At 36.2% G+C, this 21384-nt stretch overlaps 1 protein-coding gene across 3 annotated transcripts in view; it reads left to right on the top strand.

The window, feature by feature from the left end:
* The window catches only part of TBC1D5 (TBC1 domain family member 5), a 287567-nt gene that overhangs the window by 191259 nt on the left and 74924 nt on the right, over positions 1 to 21384 (top strand). For all 3 annotated transcript variants that reach the window (XM_027881829.1, XM_027881828.1, XM_027881830.1), the window contains one exon: positions 17130 to 17272. In XM_027881829.1, the coding sequence (XP_027737630.1) occupies positions 17130 to 17272 (143 nt within the window). The remainder of the gene's footprint in view (positions 1 to 17129; positions 17273 to 21384) is intronic.

Below are 21384 nucleotides of genomic sequence, written 5' to 3' on the forward strand. Positions count from 1 at the left end.
GGTTGAGAGAAAGTACAGTGTGCCATAAAACTTGTGTTTTTTAGGTGTTTTTTTAAAAAACTTTATTATTTCTAAATTTGTTAATCTCTCTAAAATAAAATCTCTACATTTGGCCAGTCAGTCTTCAAAGTCAGTTTTCTTCTCTTTGCCAGTAGAACTGTCTTATACTGTGCGCCACCCTTACCTCAGATACTCAGCTTCTTCCTGCGTATGTAAAATTTGTAATTCTGAAGAACACATCCAGAATCAAAAATTGTGCTGTTTTGTTGTTTTCTAATACTGACAGGTTACTGATAGGTATTACCCTCACTCACTTTAGACAGTGCTAAGAAAAGAATATCCTTTATATGAGTGAATCTCAGCCTCTGGGTTTGATGTTTGAAAACCCCATCATTTTATGTATCATGGTATTCATGAAAAGAATTATTCATAATTGTTTTATCACAGTATTAAAATACTGCTTTTTAATTGAAGAATTTCTCTGATAAGGTTTTAATACATAGTACTCGATGAAAGTTATTATGCTTATCTTCCATAAAGAGAGGAAAATGATATGAGACAATAAATTGCCCATGTCTGTGCCTCCCAATTCCTAAATTGGTGCCTCATCCTGTGAGTTACATTTGCTTTTGAAAGATGGATGTGCTTTCACTTCTTTTATTCTCCATACTGTAGTTCTTACTGTCCTCACCAGGTGCTTTCCTAAAGTTAATGCTGGATTTAAAAAGTCATTTTTTACTAATGATTGGAAAGAATCAAAATAAACTCCCAAGACTCTGCAAATTCTCAAAAAGCCAAGCTGAAGTCTGAGATGATGTGCATTTTCTGAAGATAATTTTCTGCAGAAAACTGAACAGGGAATTTGAATCTGATTGCTCCAGTCATTTTTGTGATACAAGTTGTTTCCCTGAACTGAGTGAGGTCTTAGAGTATAAACCTCGTTGAGCCTCTGGGTATAAACCTCAGACCTGAAGATTCTAACAGAAAAAGAAAATACTAGATAATGTTTCAAGGATAGACTTCCATGTTCAGACTCTCTGATCCAACTCAGAGCTGTTGCTGAGTCAGCCTGTTTTGGATATCAAAAGCTTGCAAAACTCTTTGTGAGTAGATCCTTTGGGGACCATGTCAGTTCTGTATGAAAGTAAAATACGTAAAGGACTGTTATCCTGAAAAGTGACCTTTTAAAAGCAGGTATGAGATCACGTATCTGAGAATGTGGAATACCACCCAGGGCAGTAAGAAAGTTTACAGTAATAGTTGGCAAGTGTTTTCACAGCATGGTTCAACTGGCAGAGATAGTTGCCACCTCCTCAAAGTATGCATTCTACCTATCACAGCCAACTAAAGGCTCAATAGCATAATTACCTTCAAATAAGATACCGCCTACATCCCAAACAACCATGAGCAATAACTGAGTCAGGATGTGACTCAAGGAATTGTTGAGGTTATCACAAATCAGTGTGATCTGTTATAGAGGGCTACTCTGATCCCACAAGCTGAAGGGAATACTTCATTCCATCTGGCAGGGGGCTTCCAGTGCTAGGTGCCATGCTGCCAGGAATGATCCATTAGCTTAACAGGCAGATGCATTTGGCTCCCCTAGCCCAGATGCAACACCAGGTATGTTTCTGGCCTTCTTGCCCTCCAGGTACGTTGTGGCATCATTATGCTGGAGCATGGAAAAGTATGGTCAGGTAAATTAACCTTTAGAAACAGGTAGCCTCCAGCTCTCCCCTTTCATACCTCCCTGTAGGGATCATTTCTCCTGTATCTGATCATATCCTTCCCCATATCTCAATTTCTCTAAAAGCTAGGGAACAGCCTACAGAAGAGCCTCCCTGCACTTGTGGAAATGCCTTCCATGAAACAGGCGTTCACCTCTACCCCGTCAGACTGACACTTTCCCCATCTGCATTTACCAGTCATGGGAAATGCCAGAGAATTAGGATGTCAGGTCTTTTTTCAAGCCATCTGAAAACAAACCTATAATGTCCATTGTGTCCCTCTCACATTAGCATTGGAAAGTCAGAAAAAGATACTTCTCATCAGAAGGAAGTTAAAATACAATTTTAAGGAAACAATACAAACAGTACAAAGAGGACAATAGAATTCAAATTAGTGTAATTTTAAGATACGTATTATTTTAAATCTAGAATTGCGCAACAGATTTTCTGCCAAAGAGTCAGAGAGGGATTTTTAGTGTCCCTTTTTTGCCCTGAAATTTCTGAGAAGCATACCAAAACTTGAATTCTTTGCTGGAGGAATACTTCTGATTGGTAAGAAACAAATATTGAAAAGTACTTTTTCCTTTCTAAAATTAAGCACCTGTTTGAGTTAGACAGCTGTAAAACCTGGCATATTTTTCATTGTCACTGGTTTGGGTTCATGTATAACAATAAGTTAATCTAAAACAGTGAATTAGCAGACAGAAGTTTGCAGTGCCAAAAATAATCAGAAACCCACATATACTTAGAAAATACCTGGAAATACTTAATCCTGTCTAAATAAGATAGAAATGGAAAAGAAGCATCCCCCACTGTCTCTCTGCAACATTAGCTTTAGTTGGGACACAAGAGTTGTTTAAAGTGTGTCTTGCTGTAAGACTTGAACTTGTGGTGCCCATATGGCCACTTGCAAATGCGTGTGACAATGAATGTTTGTCCAGCTCTCAGGACAATCCAAACTCTCACATTTCCTGTCCCACATTACTTTGGCACTCATGCCAAAATCTCTTCCTAGGACAGAGCTTCTTCCTAGCATAGAGATTTAGCAGACAACAACTTTGGCCAAGGAAAGATGATTATGACCTCATCTGATCTGTCAGTATTTCAGGCATGGGTTGATTTGACCTTGGATGTGGATAACACCATTTTTAACTCCTCTTTTGTCCTTCTAGGTTGCTCTAAATATTTAGTATCAGTACTAGCTGAAAATGTAGCATATAGTCAACTAAACTGTGTCCAAAATTTGTGGTTGATTAACAAGTGAAAAACAGATGCATCTTCTTAATCACCAGACTCTATAGGCTATAGTCTTATTATCCATTTCATTGTAATCGCAATTGTATTTTTGCAGAGTAGAAAGCAGATTTCCAGCATGGCAAAGGGCAGAACACAGCCCAAGAAAACAGCAGTTCTGCTCCCTCTGCAGGGATACATCTCCCTAGGGGAGGGATAGGGTCTTCTCCCTATCTCGGAATCCATGTGGACAGGAGTAGAGTTCTGCAGATGCCTTTGGATAGAACAGTCAGTTCAGCTTTGAGTGAGGCCATATGCTGCTGCTTTTGCTTCCTACCAGCATCCACTATGTATAAAGAGAAAGCTAAATCCCCTGCACCTGCTTAGGGCAGAGCACAGTGTCCACACAGCATCCAAAGTAGCCCTTAGGTTATCTCACTTGGTCCAATGGAAAAAATTGTCACTGATACTTCCTTTCCAGCTAAATCTTCCAGCTGACTTTTGTGTATCCTTCATCTCTTCCATCTCTTCCTTCTTTCCTGCACAGTATTTATTTCTCTCCTTGTTTCCCTCTTTTAATTATTTACCTTCTTTACACCCAAACCCCCTCCATCTGTGCACAGATGGGATTTTCTAGGACAGTTAGTATATAATTTTCCACAAACACTGTTATTTTAAAACAAACTCGATCATCTCAATCAGAGAGGCATAAATGGTAAAAAGATTTTACTGGTTTTTTTTTTCCCAGTCTTAAAACTAGATAACCATTAAAAGTGTATGTCTGATGTTTGGTAGATCCAGTCCCTCCTTTTTGCCAATAACTTTTTTTTGTTCATATATCCCTATTAGTAGTGAGCTGTGTGAGGTATGCACATCATTTTTGGTTTCTTACATGGACATTTGTCAGCAAGTTTTATGCCCAGATGTCTTGTCAATTAAATTCTTGTCATTAAATAATGAGTTAAATTTAGTTAAAAATATGACACCTGCTCTGAGTCCTCTATCTATTTTTATTTCTTTACAATTACTTTTATGGTTTTAGATGACATCTCTATCTCCTCAGTGTGTGTGAAAGACCTTTACAGATGAAAGATGGTGACTATAAAAGGAAAGCTACTGTTAGGGTAGAGGTATTGGAAAAACAGATGAAAAATAGCAATTCTTATTGTTCTTTTTAACAGCAGCTGGTGAATTTCTACAATACCTTGACTTTGCTTAAAGTTCTGTGCTTCTTGAAAACTTCTTTCATAGTGTCATTTTATTGTTATTTCCACAAACTTGGGTTATTGCTTCCTCCTCTCATGTCCAGAATAGGTAAGCATACTTTCATCAGTTGTATATATGGCATCCCTATGCGGCAAGATGCTAATTCTTGAGTACTTCCTACTCCTTTTAATAAGGACTAACTTGTTGATTCCAAACTGTGGACAACTAGACAAGCTTGGAGTTGTCTTTGATTGCAAACATTTTGATTTTGACTGACGTGCTGATAGAAACACATTTGCATTAGCTGATCTGCAAGAAGTGTTAGAGAAGCAGTAAGACTACTGCTGTGCTTTCAGGAGAAAAGCAGGGCAGCCTTCCGTTATTAATTAATTTTTTAAAACTTCTACTTGTGTCTTAGAGATGAACTTCTAGAGATGAGTAGTTAATCTGACCACAAAATAAAGGAAAGATCACTTAAAATAAGCATTGTTTTTCAATATATACTTTGAGTGCTAAAAAGATGGCTCATAAAAATGGTCAGCTTATAAAGCTGTCAGTTCAGCTGACCAGCCTGACAAGACTGCAGCCTCATGGTCCCTCTGCTTGGAGATATACATTTCAAGCACATGGTAGTATGTAACTCATAGGTGTATAAAATCATAATAGAGCATTTCATCGCATCTAAATAAGGGTAGGTGCATGCTGTCTGAACAGTTAACCATTGAAAACATTGAATAGGAGACATTTGACACTAATTTTACTGGTCAAATCCTCCCCTGAAAGAAGTCTGCCCTGACAAGCTGCTCACGAGGTACCTTTTGCAGAGAGAGCCTGGCTTGATGGGTCGTTGCATAAGCTACTTGACATTTGTCCCCAGTCAGACCGGATGCCACATGAAAAATTTACTCAGGCGCAGGGCTCCCAGGAATAAACATTTCTCTGGTGTTGCTCACCAGGGACTCGGCAAGGTGAGCGGAACTCCAACTTGTCACGGATGCTCTGTTCTGACAAACATAAGTAGATGCTAATGGCTAAATCGTGACAGAATAAAGTCCCACAACCATATGGCTAATTGCCACAACAATATCTTCAGTGTTATTAATCAAGTTTTCATAGTGTGCCATGATAATTGGAATAATTAGAAACAGCATAGGCATTGCTTGCCTCTGCCGCACATACTGCAGACAGGGACCTGGAACAACCACAATTGCACTTTCTGTGCAGCGTTGTTTAGTGCTTTCCTTTCCAGCAAATACTGTGGTTAATTAATGAATTAGCTGTTTGCCACCAGAGTGTTTTATTGCTAGCAGGGCTTCTTAAGGGGCACATAGGTAGCTAAATGAGACCACTAAGCCCTTGTGCATCTCTGAAAAGATGCGGAATTCCCATAAGGCTGCAGCTATTACAACACAAGACTTCACCAGTCAGAGGTACTTTGTTTCACAAAAGTTGAAGCTCGTATCCCTGTACCTAATATGTAACTTTTTTGAAGTACATACAGAAAGGATAAAACAACTTGAAAGTGCATCTTTTGCTTTACAGTTTAAATGAAAGCATGACTCTGAATAACAGTGGTGTGATTAACTTACCAGGCAAAGGAAGTTGACTCTTATTTGACTTAACTTTGCTCAATAAATGAAATTGGGCTCCAGACATTTATTCTGCCTTTGAACTAAGGTTATAAATAAAGTAGTGATTCTAGCATTGTTATTTACACTAAGCAGCTAAATCACCATTTTGTGTGCTACCTATTAGAACAGCCTCCCTTGATTCTTATGTTCAGGAGTACAACAGCAGGGAGGAAACATTTCTGTTTCCTCAGTACATGCATCAACATGTAGTTGACTGGTCACTAAAACTGGCAGATTGATGGTGATGACTCCTTTCACTGAATGTATGAAGGCATTTAGCCAGCCTAATAGATTGAAATGGAGTGCTGTATGTATGGCCTCTGAACAGCTTCTTAATTTAGTTTTAGAGCGTACAATAGATGTAATATTGAATTCAGTGATGATATAAATCTTCTCTCCTCATTTTAAAAAATAAATAAATTTCTTCATTGGAGTGGAGATCCACAAAAAGATTTTGAAATACTATATACTTAATTATTAGAAGTTTTGTAGAAATAAGCCCCCAGTTCAGGTGGTAAGGAGAAATTATGTCAATTTTGAGTTTGTTTCTGTTTAATTTTGACTTTCAAGGGGAAAGCATCTAGTGGGTTTTTTGCTTCTGTTTTGGTATCCTGTTATCTCTACACATTTTTCTTACTAGTTCATTGGCAAGGGTTTTTTTTATCTGTGGTAGTCTAGTTTTTACCTCTGTTCCTATTCAGCGTAATCAGCAGGAATTTTCCAAATACTAAAATAAGGCTTCTGCAAAAAGTATGTATAGTAAGATTTTGTTGATGCTAATAAAGCCTTCATTACTGCTGCCTGTTCCATTCTGAGCATGGCTGCCAACTAGCTTAACAAGATTTTTATTTTCTTCACATCAAAGTATGACAATTTCTTCTACTTTAAGCCCAGCTGAAAGATTATCACTTTGTAAAGGCCGTGTCCTTTTACTTCAGATATGTTTGACATATATTCATGCATTTTTATGAGATAAAGGAGGCAAACTGATATATAATTTAATTAGCCTAAAGTTACCAGTTTACTTTATAATTCATATTCTTGGATATATTGCCATCCTTAATTTTACCATGTGTTACAACTCGCCCCAGAAGGTGGGGTAACTGAGGTTCCTGTTAATAGATCCCTTGGGGTGGATTAGAGTGAAACAACACTGAATGACTGGTGTTTATGTATATATACATATATGAAGCAGGTTTGTTTTAGAACAATTTAGGTGCAAAAGAAAGGAGGTATGTAGCTGTTTTGGGTATTGTCTATAGAAATGCAACAATAATAGTATACCATGTTAGAAAGTATATATAAGGAAAAGAAAGAGAAAGAAAGAATAAGAGTACGTGGTGGAGAGAAAACCTGAAGATCCACCTGTGGATCCAGCATCTATGGGTCTGCTGGTCAAGGTGATGGTCACAGTGTTGATCCATCAGGGGTGGGGGAAGCCCACAAAACAAGTACAGTGAGTTAATATACATTCAGGATAAGGTGAAAACACCCAGGTACCTCCCCGGGGTGGAGAGGGGGACAGTTTTATATTGTCCATTGAAACACTGTGGATTGTGTGCAGTCATCTGGTGGAAAGCCCCAGAAATTAGTCTGGAGGTGATTTGGGGGTCTTTGATGGTTTATGACACCTTCTCAGACAAGACAACTGCCTCTAACACCAGTGTGGTTGAACCTTTTATGCCCCATCAGAAGAGTTATTTCTCTTCTGCTGCTGCTCACTGCAAATCTTTGATGGTGGTGATTTTCACATAGCAGACAGAAAGAAAAAAAGAAAGAGAAGGAAGAGGGATGGTACAAATTCAACACTAAGGCAAATACAATGCTATTACCAAAATGAAAAGTAACAATGATTACTCGTACCTTCATCCGGGCTATCTATGCATACAGAGTTCTCATGTAAAATGCAAAAAAATGCTTATACAAAAGGTTCTCATGCAAAAACATCCTTCCACCAGGCCCATACTCTGTGCTCCAAGGAATAGAAGTGGCATTTGGCAATGTAATGTTCACTGATTGATAACATGTTTGGTTCTATAAATGGTTCCAGGAAGAGTTACATGGGAGCTGGTAAAAAGCTTTCTTGTATTCTATCCATGTCCCCTTTGCAGTCCATGGCTGTCCCTCCTTCTGGTCTAGGAAGGGGGACTCAACAGCTCCCCATGTGACATTTTCTTTTGACAAGATTATCTAGTTCACTCATTAATATCTCCAGAAAATTTAGCCAAATCATCATAAATCTAAAGCCTTCCAAGGCAGAACTGGGAAGGTTAGTACGTGTCCCTTGATTCATATGATTCCAAATACTCATAAATCCTTTTACGAACTCTCAAGCTAAAAAAAAATCAAACTAGCAATACATATAATGGTCTGTCTGATATAATCCTGCTACAAGTCACTCACAATGAAAACACAAACAAATCACAAAAAGTAATAAATTGATAATAGAAGCAGTTATGCAGGCAGTTAAAAATTTCTTTGGTCCTACAGAGCTTGATCTCATTTGTTAGCAGGTTCCTATACAAAGAAAATAGTAAATTTGACCTACTACAGACCAATTATAAAAAAGAAGAAATCCATGGAAACTTCAAAATGTCTTTGTTATCAACTAAATTTTCTGTCACATCAGAAGACACCCATGATGGAGAAACTGGATTAGAGAGGAGAAAAAGATTAATGTGGATTGGTAAGGTAGTGGTGCATTCACAACAGATGTGCTGCCTTGTTGATTTGAATACAACATGCAGTTCCATTGCTGGACATAGGCAGAAGAATTAAGTTAAATCTTCTGAAATTTTTAACATTTTCCTTAGCATACCAGAAAAAAAAAGTTCATTTCATTTTACATTTCAGTACAGGGTAACAGAAAGGTGGTTCAATTGTAGATTTCAATTTTTTTATGGACAGAAAAGACATTTAATTATGGTAGGGAAGTCTCCAATACAGATTATAAACTTCCTAATATTTTATCAGTACTTATTTGTTTACTTTTGAGCTATTAACAAAATTATATCTCTTCCTTTTATTTTAAAATTCGTGTCTTTGATTAAGTCTTGTCCAAGTGGATTCTACAGAGAAATGTAGTAATACAGTATAAAATTTGACAATATAGAACGATCAAATGTTAAGACTCCTCTTTTAAAGAGAGATTGTACAAAAGGATCGTTGTATCTTTTAAACTTACTGTGTACATCTTGAATCACTGGATAAAGCTATTAGCAAATTTATTTTATCATCTTAAGAACTGTGCTTTAATTGCAACACTGAGAGTTGTTTTTCTAATATAATTTCTCCACTTTAAAACCAAATTTAATCATTGCTGTTTAAAGATGGAAAAGTTGGGGGGTGGAGTTCCTAATTGCTAATAGCTTATATCAGTAGGAACTTCACTAATTTAGAAGTGCCTCTTTTGTTTCAATAGGTTTATTGCAGCAAACAGTGTTTAAAATCATTCACCTGTAATTATTTTTGTTTAAAAAAATAAAATGTTTTTGCTACTCTGCAGTGATTTGCAAAACAAAATGCACATGCATCATCAGTATTTAGGACTGTAGGTTTTAATTGCACAGAGGCAAAGAGCAGTAGGTACACCTTCAGGTTCTTATATTTTTCTCTTATGAGTGCAGTTATTAGTCATTTTAGTAGAGATTTAGATATGTGTCAGAGATGCAGTCCCATACTCTGTGCTCTTTAGGTGTTTATCATTGACTTCAAAGGGTTTTTTTCGAATAAAATATAGCAGTCCCCTCTCTTCATTCTGATTTGTCACCATAATTTTATCATGCTGATCCCTGCTTTTTAAATCTGAGCTGTTTAAATTTAGTTGTTTAAAGAAAAAGTAGCAATATTCCTCAGTCTTTTTCATTTTATTTTCCTTTTAATAAAAGCACAGTTTGGCCCAAATAACTTCTAAATTAGTCACGGTATAACAGCTAGACTCTTCATGTTGTAACCTCTGTATTTTGGTCAACTCAGCTTTGTATTTTGGTGCCTCAGCTTTAATCTGTGAAATTTTTTGTCAACTTGCCTCATCTTTTTTTAAAAACCATTACAAATGTCCAGAATTTCTGTCCTTTTAAAAAATCAACAGTGGCTGAAAGTATGGTAGCTATTTTATTATAATCATTCTTTCTGCAGGTAACTTCTGGAGTACAACAGTTTTATCCACCCTTCACACTAACAAACGGTCACTAATTATTGTAGTCCAGTAACTGGATATTGTATTTACTGCAAACACAGGCTAGCAATGGCTGTGCAATGCTTATAATAGCTGTTAATTACTAAGCCTTTATAAAGCGTTGTGTCTGTAAAATACTAAAGTGGAAGTATTTTCATTTCTAGTGTTTAAGAGGAATGGAAAAGAAACTGAAGAGTGTAGTTTTCTCCCCCTGCAGAGTCTCTTTAAACTGAATGCTACATTCAGTGGAAGTCTCTGATCACTTAGAGTGACATCCACAATATAAATTTCCACTTTAAGGTCCAATTTCTCCCATCTATCCTGCTGAAAAATTGGGAAATCTCTTTCTGTTTTCTCTTCTCAACAGATTCAAGTTCCTAGCTCTGTTTTTTGTTAGTGTTGCAGAAAAGCCACCACCAAGCTGACCACTCCTAATGATTTTCTTCATGTGCCTGGAAATGTTTTTTAGGATTAGCTGCTTCATCATCTTTCCAGAGATCAAGGTTAGGCTGACTGGCCTGTAGTTCCTTGGGTCCTTCTTAACCTTTCTGCGGATAGGAGTGACTTTTTTTTTTTCATTAAGTGCATTTCTGCTAATGAGTATGTTAGAATTGGTCTGGCTTAAAACAGCAGTAAGTGCTTTTGCAGAGAAGGGTAAATTACAATAAGAAAAACCAGCTAATTCTTAGGAATTCATTTTTTAGAACGAAAAGCCCTCATTAATAGGGAAATGCATAGAGTTTTCAAAACACCCAGAGAATTTTTCTTAAATGCACAACTGAGTAATCTTTGCCAGTAATCTTAAAGAAACCAAATGAGAAAGGAAATAATCTACATGAGAACTAGATGATCATGTCACTTATTAGTAAAATAAAATTCAAGGTTTGTGTTTGATAAAGTAATTGCTATGAAAAAGTTCAGGATATGTAGAGTATGAGGAAGTTTCAATAGGGCAAATCAAAACCTTTTTCCCAAGTGGAAAGAAGTCAATAAAATTTATATAGTATTCTTCTTCACCACTTAGCCTAAATTTGAGTAAATTTATATTGCTAAATGAGTGTTTATTATCATTATTCTTTAATTTTAAATGCTTCTTTTCTGACAGGAAAACTTACGGTAGTTCAAAATCCATATAATCCATAACATAAATGTCTAGTTTCATTTTCATTTGAATTGTTTTCAAACACCATAATTTTTATCTTTGTGTTAAGACCACAGTGTCTGAGCTGTGGAACAGAAAGCTTATGGATATTATCATAATTTTTATATTTGAGGGGTTTTTAATATGACCATGTAAAACTTAAAACTGAATGGATGTGACCACAAACCAAACTGAATTTGAAACAGAAAATGGAAACCAAGTATCAGCCCAGCAGTAGGGCCTTGATTGGTGTACTCGGTGCTATGATCCACCAAATCTTCATGCAGCCAGTACAGGAGAAACTGGATGAAGTGAACAACCTTCATGGGAGTCCAGGACAGGATGATCCCACCTAGATCACGGTCACATGGAAGCTTGTATGTCATTCACTAGCAGATTAGTATTCCAAATACAACTCTGAAATTACTTTAACAGATAAGGCAGACATACATAAGAAGAATCTTTTTATATACTTGCTATTATCTCTAAGTCTAAGGAGAAGCAGAACGATGTGTTAGATGCTGGCACGCACTTTCTTCCTCCTTATCACACACTTTTACAATCAGCATACGCTGCAGGATACAATGTGGTAGAAATCTATAATATTTAAATGTTTTACAGCCTAAGGAAAATCTGATCATCTTGTCTGCCTTCTCAAATGACAAAGGCCACATAATTTTATCTAATAAATCCAGAATTAACATTTGAATTTATGGTTGAAGTAAACACATCTTCTAGCAAGATGTCTGTTTTCATTCCCTTCACAAGTTAAGTAGATTAAGGCAAAAAATGGAGCATATGCTGTAACAATATCACACTGTACATCATTTATGGGTGGTGTGCATATGAGGGTATGCTGTGTGTAAAAATCTCAGTGTTTAGATCGAACACATTAGAAGTCTCTGGAAATCCCTGAAGTCTGGTGAGCTTCCCACATAACTTCTTGTACCAGCTTTTTGGCTTTATTGGGATTTCACATGCTTCTTTCTGTTCTGACAAAATATTGGATTTTAATAAGGTTTTGTTTATCTTAGAAATGCCATTTTGTTAATTGTTAGACTTAGCTGTTTTGCCTTTCTTCTCATCTATGATCATTAAGAGTTCCTCATGCACCATAAGCAGTACTGCCCTTCCACAAGAGCCTTGTAGAACAGTAGCTGAAAGAACACGTTGTGATTATACTTCGGGTATGTTTCCTTCTCTGTCTTGTATCATTTGAAGGTTTTATTCATCTCTTTAGGATATTCAGTACAAAATCCTGAACTGCATAAAGCCACTAGAGTTTTAATAAGAACAAGATTTATTAAGAAAGGAGACAGAGCACTGGAGAAATGGATTGTGTAACAGGTCTAAGCTGGAATGTTGCTTAAAGCTTGTCTTAATTGTCTCCTTCATGACATTAAAAGAAAGTGAACTATCTTACACATCCTCTGATTGAACTTGCCTGTCTTCCCTCTGACTTCCTCTTGCAATTACCAAATCTGGGAGAATTCCTGGAATCAAATATTTTCTTCTGAGGGTGCTTTTGCTGTGTATTTACAGATCTCTTTGTTCTTGGATCCTGCATTAGCCCTGCCTGCTGCTGGGTACCTCTGCAGGAGGACAGCCACAGTTGCATGCAGCCTTCTTCATCTGCAGCCCACTCGGTGTAGGTTAGAAACACAGATGCCCAAAATAATAGTGCAGGCATCAAGACTGCCCGGAGTAGTGCTTACTGGCTGGCATTGAACTATTAAAGTTTTCGTCTTCTGTATAATTTTAAGTTCTTTTGAAAGTATTATACAAATGTTGCTCCTCATCCTTTTTCCATGTCTTATTTTTGAACAAGCAGATCACAGCTCAAGTCTATCTACCCTTTCTCCTAAATTATTGACCATGACTTTACATAGTAAATTGCACTGGCTACAAATGTTTGCTTGAACATAATTCATGACAGAGTTTAAAGAGACAGAGTTTACATATCATTTTCTCAGTCAGTAAACAACTGATGTTAATTTTGGCATTTCTCAGCTTCCAAGGGCTTAGTTTTGATAAGATGGTGTTCTTTTCAATACTCACAGTCCATTTAAATAATTTTTTTATTAAAAAAAAAGCAGCAAAACTTGCACTGAAAATTAAATTACTTCCTGCAAAATCCTACTGACCCTTCGTTTCTCTGAAAGACTCCTACTAGTGAGTTTTGCAAGCAGTGGAAACCGGAGGAACAGCATCCTCCACTATCACATCTGCTAAGTGGCATTAGGCATTGCTGGGGATGATGCACACATTTGCCATTTCCCACTCAGGAAAGAGGGTGTAGCTGAGATGGACGGGATGGCAGATGCATTCTTGGGCTGGTGGCAAGAGTTAGGAAGAAACAGAACGTGCTCCATGGAAATCTTCACTGTGCTGTGTTTAGGTCAAATGAAGAATTACCAAATTTGGGCTTTTATTTTTTTTTTAATATGCACAGCAAAAAGAAAATACCAGAGACCTTGTTGTTTTGATTCTAGACCTTAGCAAAATGCTTGCAGAAAAAAATAAGTTAAACGCGAGCAGAATTTTTTGAGCCTTTTTCTAATGAATAGTATCAATGAGTGAAAAAAAAACAAGCCTTGAGCAGATGCTTGGAGTAGAATTATATTGAGGATTGGGTTTAGCAAATGTGTAAATGACTGAAAACAGGCTCTTAACAAGTAGAATTTTTAGGCACCTTGTTGTCAAATTGTAAGTCCTAGATGAAGTCATTTAGAAGTAGCTTCAGACTTTCCTTTCCTGTATGCTTTCGCTTTTCCTGGTGTTACAGGTGTTTTTCTTATTCTTCTGATTTCATTGTGTTGATTTGGCCTCATAAACACTCCTGAAGTGTTTGTTTTGCCTTGTCTGTAACCATTCCTTGGGCTTATTTACTTTTTTTTAAAACAATTCTATGCCTTCCAAGAAGACTGAAAAGATAAGTAACTAAATATACGGAACACATAACATAAGTTTAAATTCTGATGTTTGGAGAATTGTCCTGTAAATCTCAGTCAAAATGGTTGTGGTGTTAGTTAAAACTGTAAAGCTGGATCATTGCCTTATTTAATGGCTTAAGTAGAAAACAGTTTTCTCCTGCTTTCCCTATATTGTAAGGTCATTAATGAATCATTATCTATTGCTAGTAATTACTGATCTCTTGAGAATATTGGTTTAATTATATAGGAATCATAAGTGGAAGATACAATTACATATTCTACAATGTAGGTACTAGTACCTTGGTGTATTATGCCTTTAAAGAATCTGGGGGTTTTTTTGTGGATTTTAATTGCTAAGTGTGCCTGGTAAAATATGAATTATTGTATTACTGCATGTGATAAAAGGTATACTATTGTGAGCCTCACAGGCTGCAGGTGTAACAGATGTAAGGCAAGATTAACAGGACAGAACAATAATTAAAACACAGACAGCCGTCTCAAAAAAAAAAAAAAAAAGGTTTATCATGTCCAAGGCAGTTATTAAGTGTGTCTTAAATTCTCTTTGCAAATATTTGTAAAAGCAATAAAAATGTGTTAGTTTGAAAGACAGCTTTTCAGTGTGGACATTTAGTTAAGGAATTAAGATCCTTTTTTATGAATATAAAAGCTGAGTGAAGTCCTGCCATATGGCAGAATGGTTCAGAGGCAATAGGGTCCTAGGTTTATAGATGCTGTGAGCTAAACGCTGCTGAAAAAAATAAGAGAGCAGTTAGTATATATGCATTTACAACAGTATGAATTGCTTACTCCCTTTAAGACAGGAAGGTTCAAATAATTAACAGTAATATTATGGTTGCCAAAGAAAGTCCAGTTGTTCTTCAGCAGTCTACATCTGTGAAACGTGATACCTCTGGGGAATGAGATTTAATTTTCCCAGGAGAAAATATAAAAGCAGGGAAAAAAAAGGAATGACTTCTGCTTGAGCAGAATAAACCTGCATCTACAAACTATTAACACTGCATAATGAAGTAGTAAAGAAGCAAAAGAGATTTCTAATAAAAGACTAATAACAAATCCCATTACACCATGGTGTATTTTTTCCCTTGAAATGTATTAGATTCTTAGCGAGGCATCTGAATGAGACTTGGGTAGTTGCAAGCAAAGTCAGTTCAAATGCTTCAAGCTTAGCTGAAATTTCTTTCCTAACAGTTTGTGTCGCTTGAAAGTTGTGGGTTTACAGGTGGGAGGAGTTGTTAATGCAAGTAATAGGCTTCACACGGAGTTTGGGTAATGTTTGTGTCACCATAGGATAATAGTCTCCTGTAGGCAAGGCACTGCGGGGTTACGTGCCACTATGTGGCAAAATGCCTTAGATAGAACAGGCACGGTATTAAATGCATCAGCTAAGCCTTGCTTTTGTGTAACAGTTCCTCTGACTTCTCTTTTCTGAGGCCTGAAAATAAGTCCTCACAGGAAAGGGGTTTGATCAGACAGGGAAATACACAGAGTTTGTGTTTTGTTGTAGCTAATATTGGGACTTTTATAATTACTGTGCTAACATAAAAAGTTACAAGGCCTTAGAACATAAATGTTTGATATGAGAATGAGATGACACTGCCTTTTGAAATCACATATTTTCACTTTTAAAAGGGAACATGTCTTGCAAGGAAAAGATTCTATGTAGTGATCTCTAAATCTGTGCTTGGATATATTTGTGGATTGTACATATGGTTCCAGTGGCAAGAAGAGTAAAAGTTTAGTGACTTGACTTGCAAAACGGTCCCTTTGAATTTCTTTTATAAGAAATTAATCTGGGTTTTTTTACAGATTGTTACTGTCTTCAAAGCTTATGCTGAAATGGTGTGTTGGAATTCATTTGTCTAAAAATGAACTGTTATTAGTGGAAGAAAATTAAAAAAAAAAAAAAAAAACAAAACCAACCACAAACCCCCAAATGCCTTAAACCAATAATGAGTTATGGAGCAAAAGTGGTTAAACATGAATTCTTACGAGTGAAACTAATCTTGAAGAAGAAAAGTTGCCTTTTTAGAAATTTTTGTGAGTTTTAAAGAATGACTTAATTTGCTTAGCAGAAATTTGCAATCAATCTTTTCTTGCCACTGAGTAAACAGATTCCACATGCGTAGCTATTTGCATATCCCAGCTAAAAATGTAATACATTATTTTTAAGTCCATTTCATAATGACTATTTCAGGATTAATGTTACTAACTATTCTTCAGCTCTTTCAAATGTGACCTTAGATAATCCTACCTAAAAAGGTACAAAGCTAGTGGGTCTCTTCTGGAATAGGGAAGGGAGGGAAGAGAAGTGCCTTTCTTGAGGTCGCTAAGTAAGTCATCATAAGAGCCAGAACTAGAAATGAGAAATCTAGAGAAACAATTTTGTTCTTCTTCATCTCGAGCTTCCAAATTCAAGCAAATATTGCATTTAATAAGACAGATTTTTACATTTTGGTAGGTATGAAAACATCACAGAGATGAACAGGAATTAACGGTATAGTCTACATGCAGATTATCACTAAATCTGGTAAAGATTTAAATTAGACTTAATGAAAATAGCATCCATAGCATATTTTACATGGAGCTGCAAACACTGTCATCCATAACAGGGAGTAAGCCCCTTCACAGTACGTGTGACCTGGTCCATTTTAACTGCTGTTTGGCATCTGCTTCTGAACTGGCTTTCGCTTGACTGGGCTTTTCAGGGCTTCTCATAAACAAACCACTGGCTTCACCCTCTTGTTTTTCCTGTTCCAGGCTATTCTTGCATAATATTTTCTCCCTTTCATCTTAGATCACTATCACATTAAATGCTCAAAAATCTGGTATATGGAATTGACATGTCCACATAATATTATTAGTCAGTGAAGCCTCTATAGTCTGTAATATATAATTTCTTTTATGAAGATGCAGTAAAATTTCCACAAATACAATTAGTTAAGTGGCTATCACAGATCTTGATGCTTTAAAAAATTTTCCAGTTAAACGTTTTGGATTGTAGTTGATCCTGGGATATATGAAATGAAGAAATACAAATTGCAACTTTTCCTTTTTTTTCAGGCGATGGGTGAGGCTCCTGTTTGGACGCGAATTCCCACTTCAGGACCTTCTGGTTGTCTGGGATGCTCTATTTGCTGACAGTATCACCCTGAATTTAGTCGACTACATTTTTGTAGCCATGTTGTTATATATCAGAGATGCCTGTAAGTATCAACTATCTTAAAACTTTTTTAAAAAGAATGCAAACCTATTCTTTAAAAGAAAAAGAGAACTTTAAAAAAAATCTAAATTTCATTGTGACTTTTTTAACATACTGAAAATCGTTCCAAATACTAGGAGAGAAGCTATTTATTATCAGGCACGGCCTGCTGTATTTATGAAACAAATTGTGTCTTGGAGTTAAATGCAGGTTTGTTTTCTGAGTCGTTCTCTGGTTTTATATGGAGTTACAGGTTTTATGTGCTGTAAGTGATACAGGTATGTATAGAGCTCCACCTTGCGACCAAGCTGATGAATTGAATAAAGCCTCCCTGTGACACTAGAAATATTTTTATGCTGTTCCCCTGAGAGAAAGGAGAAAATGCACAAGACAATGACTCATAATTTTCAAAGATATATCTTGAAGGAAATGCAAAGATGAGTAACAATTACAGAATATGTTTATTCTATGCAAGAATGGCATCTTTAAAAAATTACAATTTATTTTATTTTGGTTTAGTACACCTGAAATGTGTGTGCAGGTGAGTTCTTATAGTTTAGTGATGATCAATAAATATATCAAGTTGGGACAAGTTGGGACAAACAAGAAATTATTAGCTTATATAACTGTGAATGGGAGGAGAAAGCTACGTAATGATTAATTGAGGCATTTATTTCTGTCCCATTATATTCTGTAAAAAATTCTGTATGCAACTGACACAACAAAGTATGCATTTTGCAACAAGATGCATGGCTGTCATTAAGTCTATGAATTCTATAGCATACTATTCAGAGTTAAGAATATACCATCTGTAAGCTTTAGGTTATAACAAGGTCACATATTTGACACAATTTTGTATTCTAGGACACAGGAAGTTTCCAACATCTGTGGTTCCTATTTTAGGGGCCAGTCTTGAAAATATAACGTGGTACTTTAAATGTACATGTCGTTCCATTGCCTGCCTTCATGTGTTTTTTAATTACTTTTTAATAAACGTGCAGCATATAGAGCTACCTTTCATTCCTCTCAAAGAAGTGGACATTTAATTCTGTTCAGAGGTTTCAAAATTAATTCAGCTGTTTCAGGATGATCTGATTCCAGGTCATTATGTTTTGCAATCTAAATCTTGCTTGTTTATGTGCAGTAAACTGAAGCCATCTTAAAATTTTTGGTAGAGGTATGTAGTGAATAGGCATGTAAGAATGTGTCTTAACTTCAGTATTTTGTTTTGCATCATTATTTATCTTTTTTAAAAAAGCACGTTAGGACTGTGCTTGTAAAAATCCTCTCCCTTCTTGGGGGAGGAAAGCTCTGGGTTTGTTTTCTTTTGGTTTGTGGTGCTCGTGTACAAGTATCAGTATGAGTTAACTAAAATACAAGCTAAAAATGTGTTCTGGGCATTTGTATGAAATCAGTCTCTCTTTTTTCTCTGAACTCCCCAGGCTTAGTAAATAGAATAGTAAATAGCATTACAGTGGAGTACATTTGCCGAAATGAGAGGCGAAGTCATCTCATCAGGACAGCTAATACTTCATACACTGACTGTTTCTGTAATAAGTAACTTCTTGTTCTATAGCTGGACCTAGGTAGTTACATAACAGAATGGTGAAACAAAATATTCAGTCATAAATACTGTAGTTCAATATATTTCCAAAGTCAAGCTCAAACTATAGCTATGTCTGCAGTTCTTGATTTGATAAAAAAAGTTTTTCTTACAAATCCATAATAGAAAAGTTTTCCATTTTTCCTCATTTTTTTATTGCTGATAATATTTGAGCTTTGAACAGAGTTCAGAGTTGTGTTGTAATAATTTTTAACACATTTTCAAATAAAATAAGTTCATAAAGACTTCTCTTTATTTGATGAAAGGAAACATAAGCTCAAGCCATCCAATGATGATAATCATATTTAAATAAACCGCCAGGAAATTTTGAGTTTAAAAACCTTGAAACAATAGGAAAAATAATAGAGTTCCTAAGATATTAGGTTATAAAAGTGTTAAAAATAAGCAATTATAACAGTAAAGTACAAAAAGCATTTGAAAGTTTAGAAATTATGCAGATTCTTTTATACCAACACATTCAGGGATGGGTGAGAAGTTGCTGGTTTGGGAATTGAAAGATTTTTTTCTGTGCTCTATTATGATGCTCTCAAAGACATGATTTTAAGAAAGTGTTATTTCTGCTATACTTCTCATTTTTATTTTAGTTTTGAAATCCTCTGTTACTCAAATAATGCGTTATTCAATTCTCCTTGAGAATTTAGATTATCAGATTATTGTTTATATATTTTAGAGATTAAAGATACGTAATCATGTACACAGCCATTCTCTAAACTGCTCTGTTCAGTTTTACATCGGTATCCAAGCAAAGCTTTGTCTGTAGAGTGACAATCCTCACAAGCCACATGTAGGATTGTACCAGAGTATCTGTGAGTTTTAATAAATTATTTCCTGTGTTTCTTTGGAAAAATAATGCAAAAAAAAAATTTTTTTTTAATCTGTCAAATGAGAAGCATGGATATTTACTTTTGTTTTCACCGTTGTGGATATACATGCAGTTGTTGATGAAATCAAAGTAGAAGGAAGAACGTAGTGCAAAAATAAATGTATTTTATGTACTTCCTTTCAAGAAGGACAAGAATGAACAAACTGGAAGACCTGTCTGTATTTTGCGTAGGAAACTAATGTCATTATTGCACCAGGGGCTAATTTTGACTAATCAGTGTTAGTATTTTTATCATGTTTCCTCTTGAAGACTAGGTATGGCCATTTTTAGGAAGTAGTTTTTATTTCTAAAAGCACTCTGTATATTTTGAGGGAAATAAGAAGCCACAATCTCTTTTTAGAGGAACTGATTAGTTATTTTCGTTACAGTGCAAGATGTTCATATTATCTCTGTTTAACTCCATTTAGGGCCTACTAAAGAGAACGTGGCCATGCATAAAGCAGGAAGGGGAAGTAGTCCCACCCTTCCAGTCTTAGGAAGTGATCTGGATATAGGATCAGTGACACCAAACATTTAACTCTTAAGAAATTACGTGTGTTAGTAAATTAGGACTTTATTGAGGACAGTACAGTGAGTTTTCAGGTTTCCCACCACTATTACTGCTGCTTGTATCCAGGAATGGTTATTGGACCAACAGAGAAATGTGAGTCTCTTCTAAAGCAGAAGGGACAAAGCAATTTGATGTTCCACTGGGCACTGAATAACAAATATTTATCAAAGGACAGTAAGATTATTTTCTCTGTGTAGAGGAGTTTCTCTACTCCTTTCCCTAGAAATGCCAGTAGCATTCTTCTTTGGGAAAGAAAGAACTTGTGGTTTGCAATAGAAGTTGGGTCCACTAATGACTCTGACTAAGCAAGTGAATGAAGGAAAAGTACAGTAAGCTTTATACAAGGCAACTGGACACAGTGTTCACTCCGTTCACCACTGAACTTCAACACTATCCAGCTATTGCTGAGAATGGATAAATTTGTATTGCACAGAATCTCCTTTTAGAAACTTCATCCTATGGATGATTCTTGGAAATCCTTTTAACTCTGATAGGCATATTCAGTTTTGTTTTGGTAGTATTTTTTCTATATTTTTTAAGAAAATTCCCACTCTGTTGTATAATATTATACATTTTGTCCTGATGAGACAATAATCATAGAATGGTTTGGGTTGAAAAGTTCCTTTAGAGATTATCTAATCCAATCCTCTGGCATGGGCAGAGGCATCTTCCGTGAGACCAGATTGCTCAAAACCCCATCCAGACTGACCTGGAACACTTCCAGGGATGGGACATCCACAGCTTCTCTGGGAAACCTATTCCAGTGCCTCACCAACCTCACAGTAGAGAATTTCTTCCTTATGTCCAGTCTAAATCTATCCTCTTTCAGTTTAAAACTGTTGGCCCTTGTCAGTTCACCACAGGCCCTGGTAAAGACTCTCTCTGTGTTTATGTATTAAGCCCTCTTAATACACTGAGAGACACCGAAAAGGTCTCCCTGGAGCCTCCTCTACTCCAGGCTGAACAGCCCCAAATCCCTCACCCTGTCTGCCTTGGCAAGGTGCTCCAGCTCTTTGATCACCTTTATGGCCCTCCTCTGGACTTGCTCTAGCCAGTCAA

This window comes from Empidonax traillii, unplaced genomic scaffold (assembly GCF_003031625.1).
Source record: "Empidonax traillii isolate 1590-97213 ecotype Southwest subspecies unplaced genomic scaffold, ASM303162v1 scaffold96:size1206935, whole genome shotgun sequence".
NCBI lineage: Eukaryota > Metazoa > Chordata > Aves > Passeriformes > Tyrannidae > Empidonax > Empidonax traillii.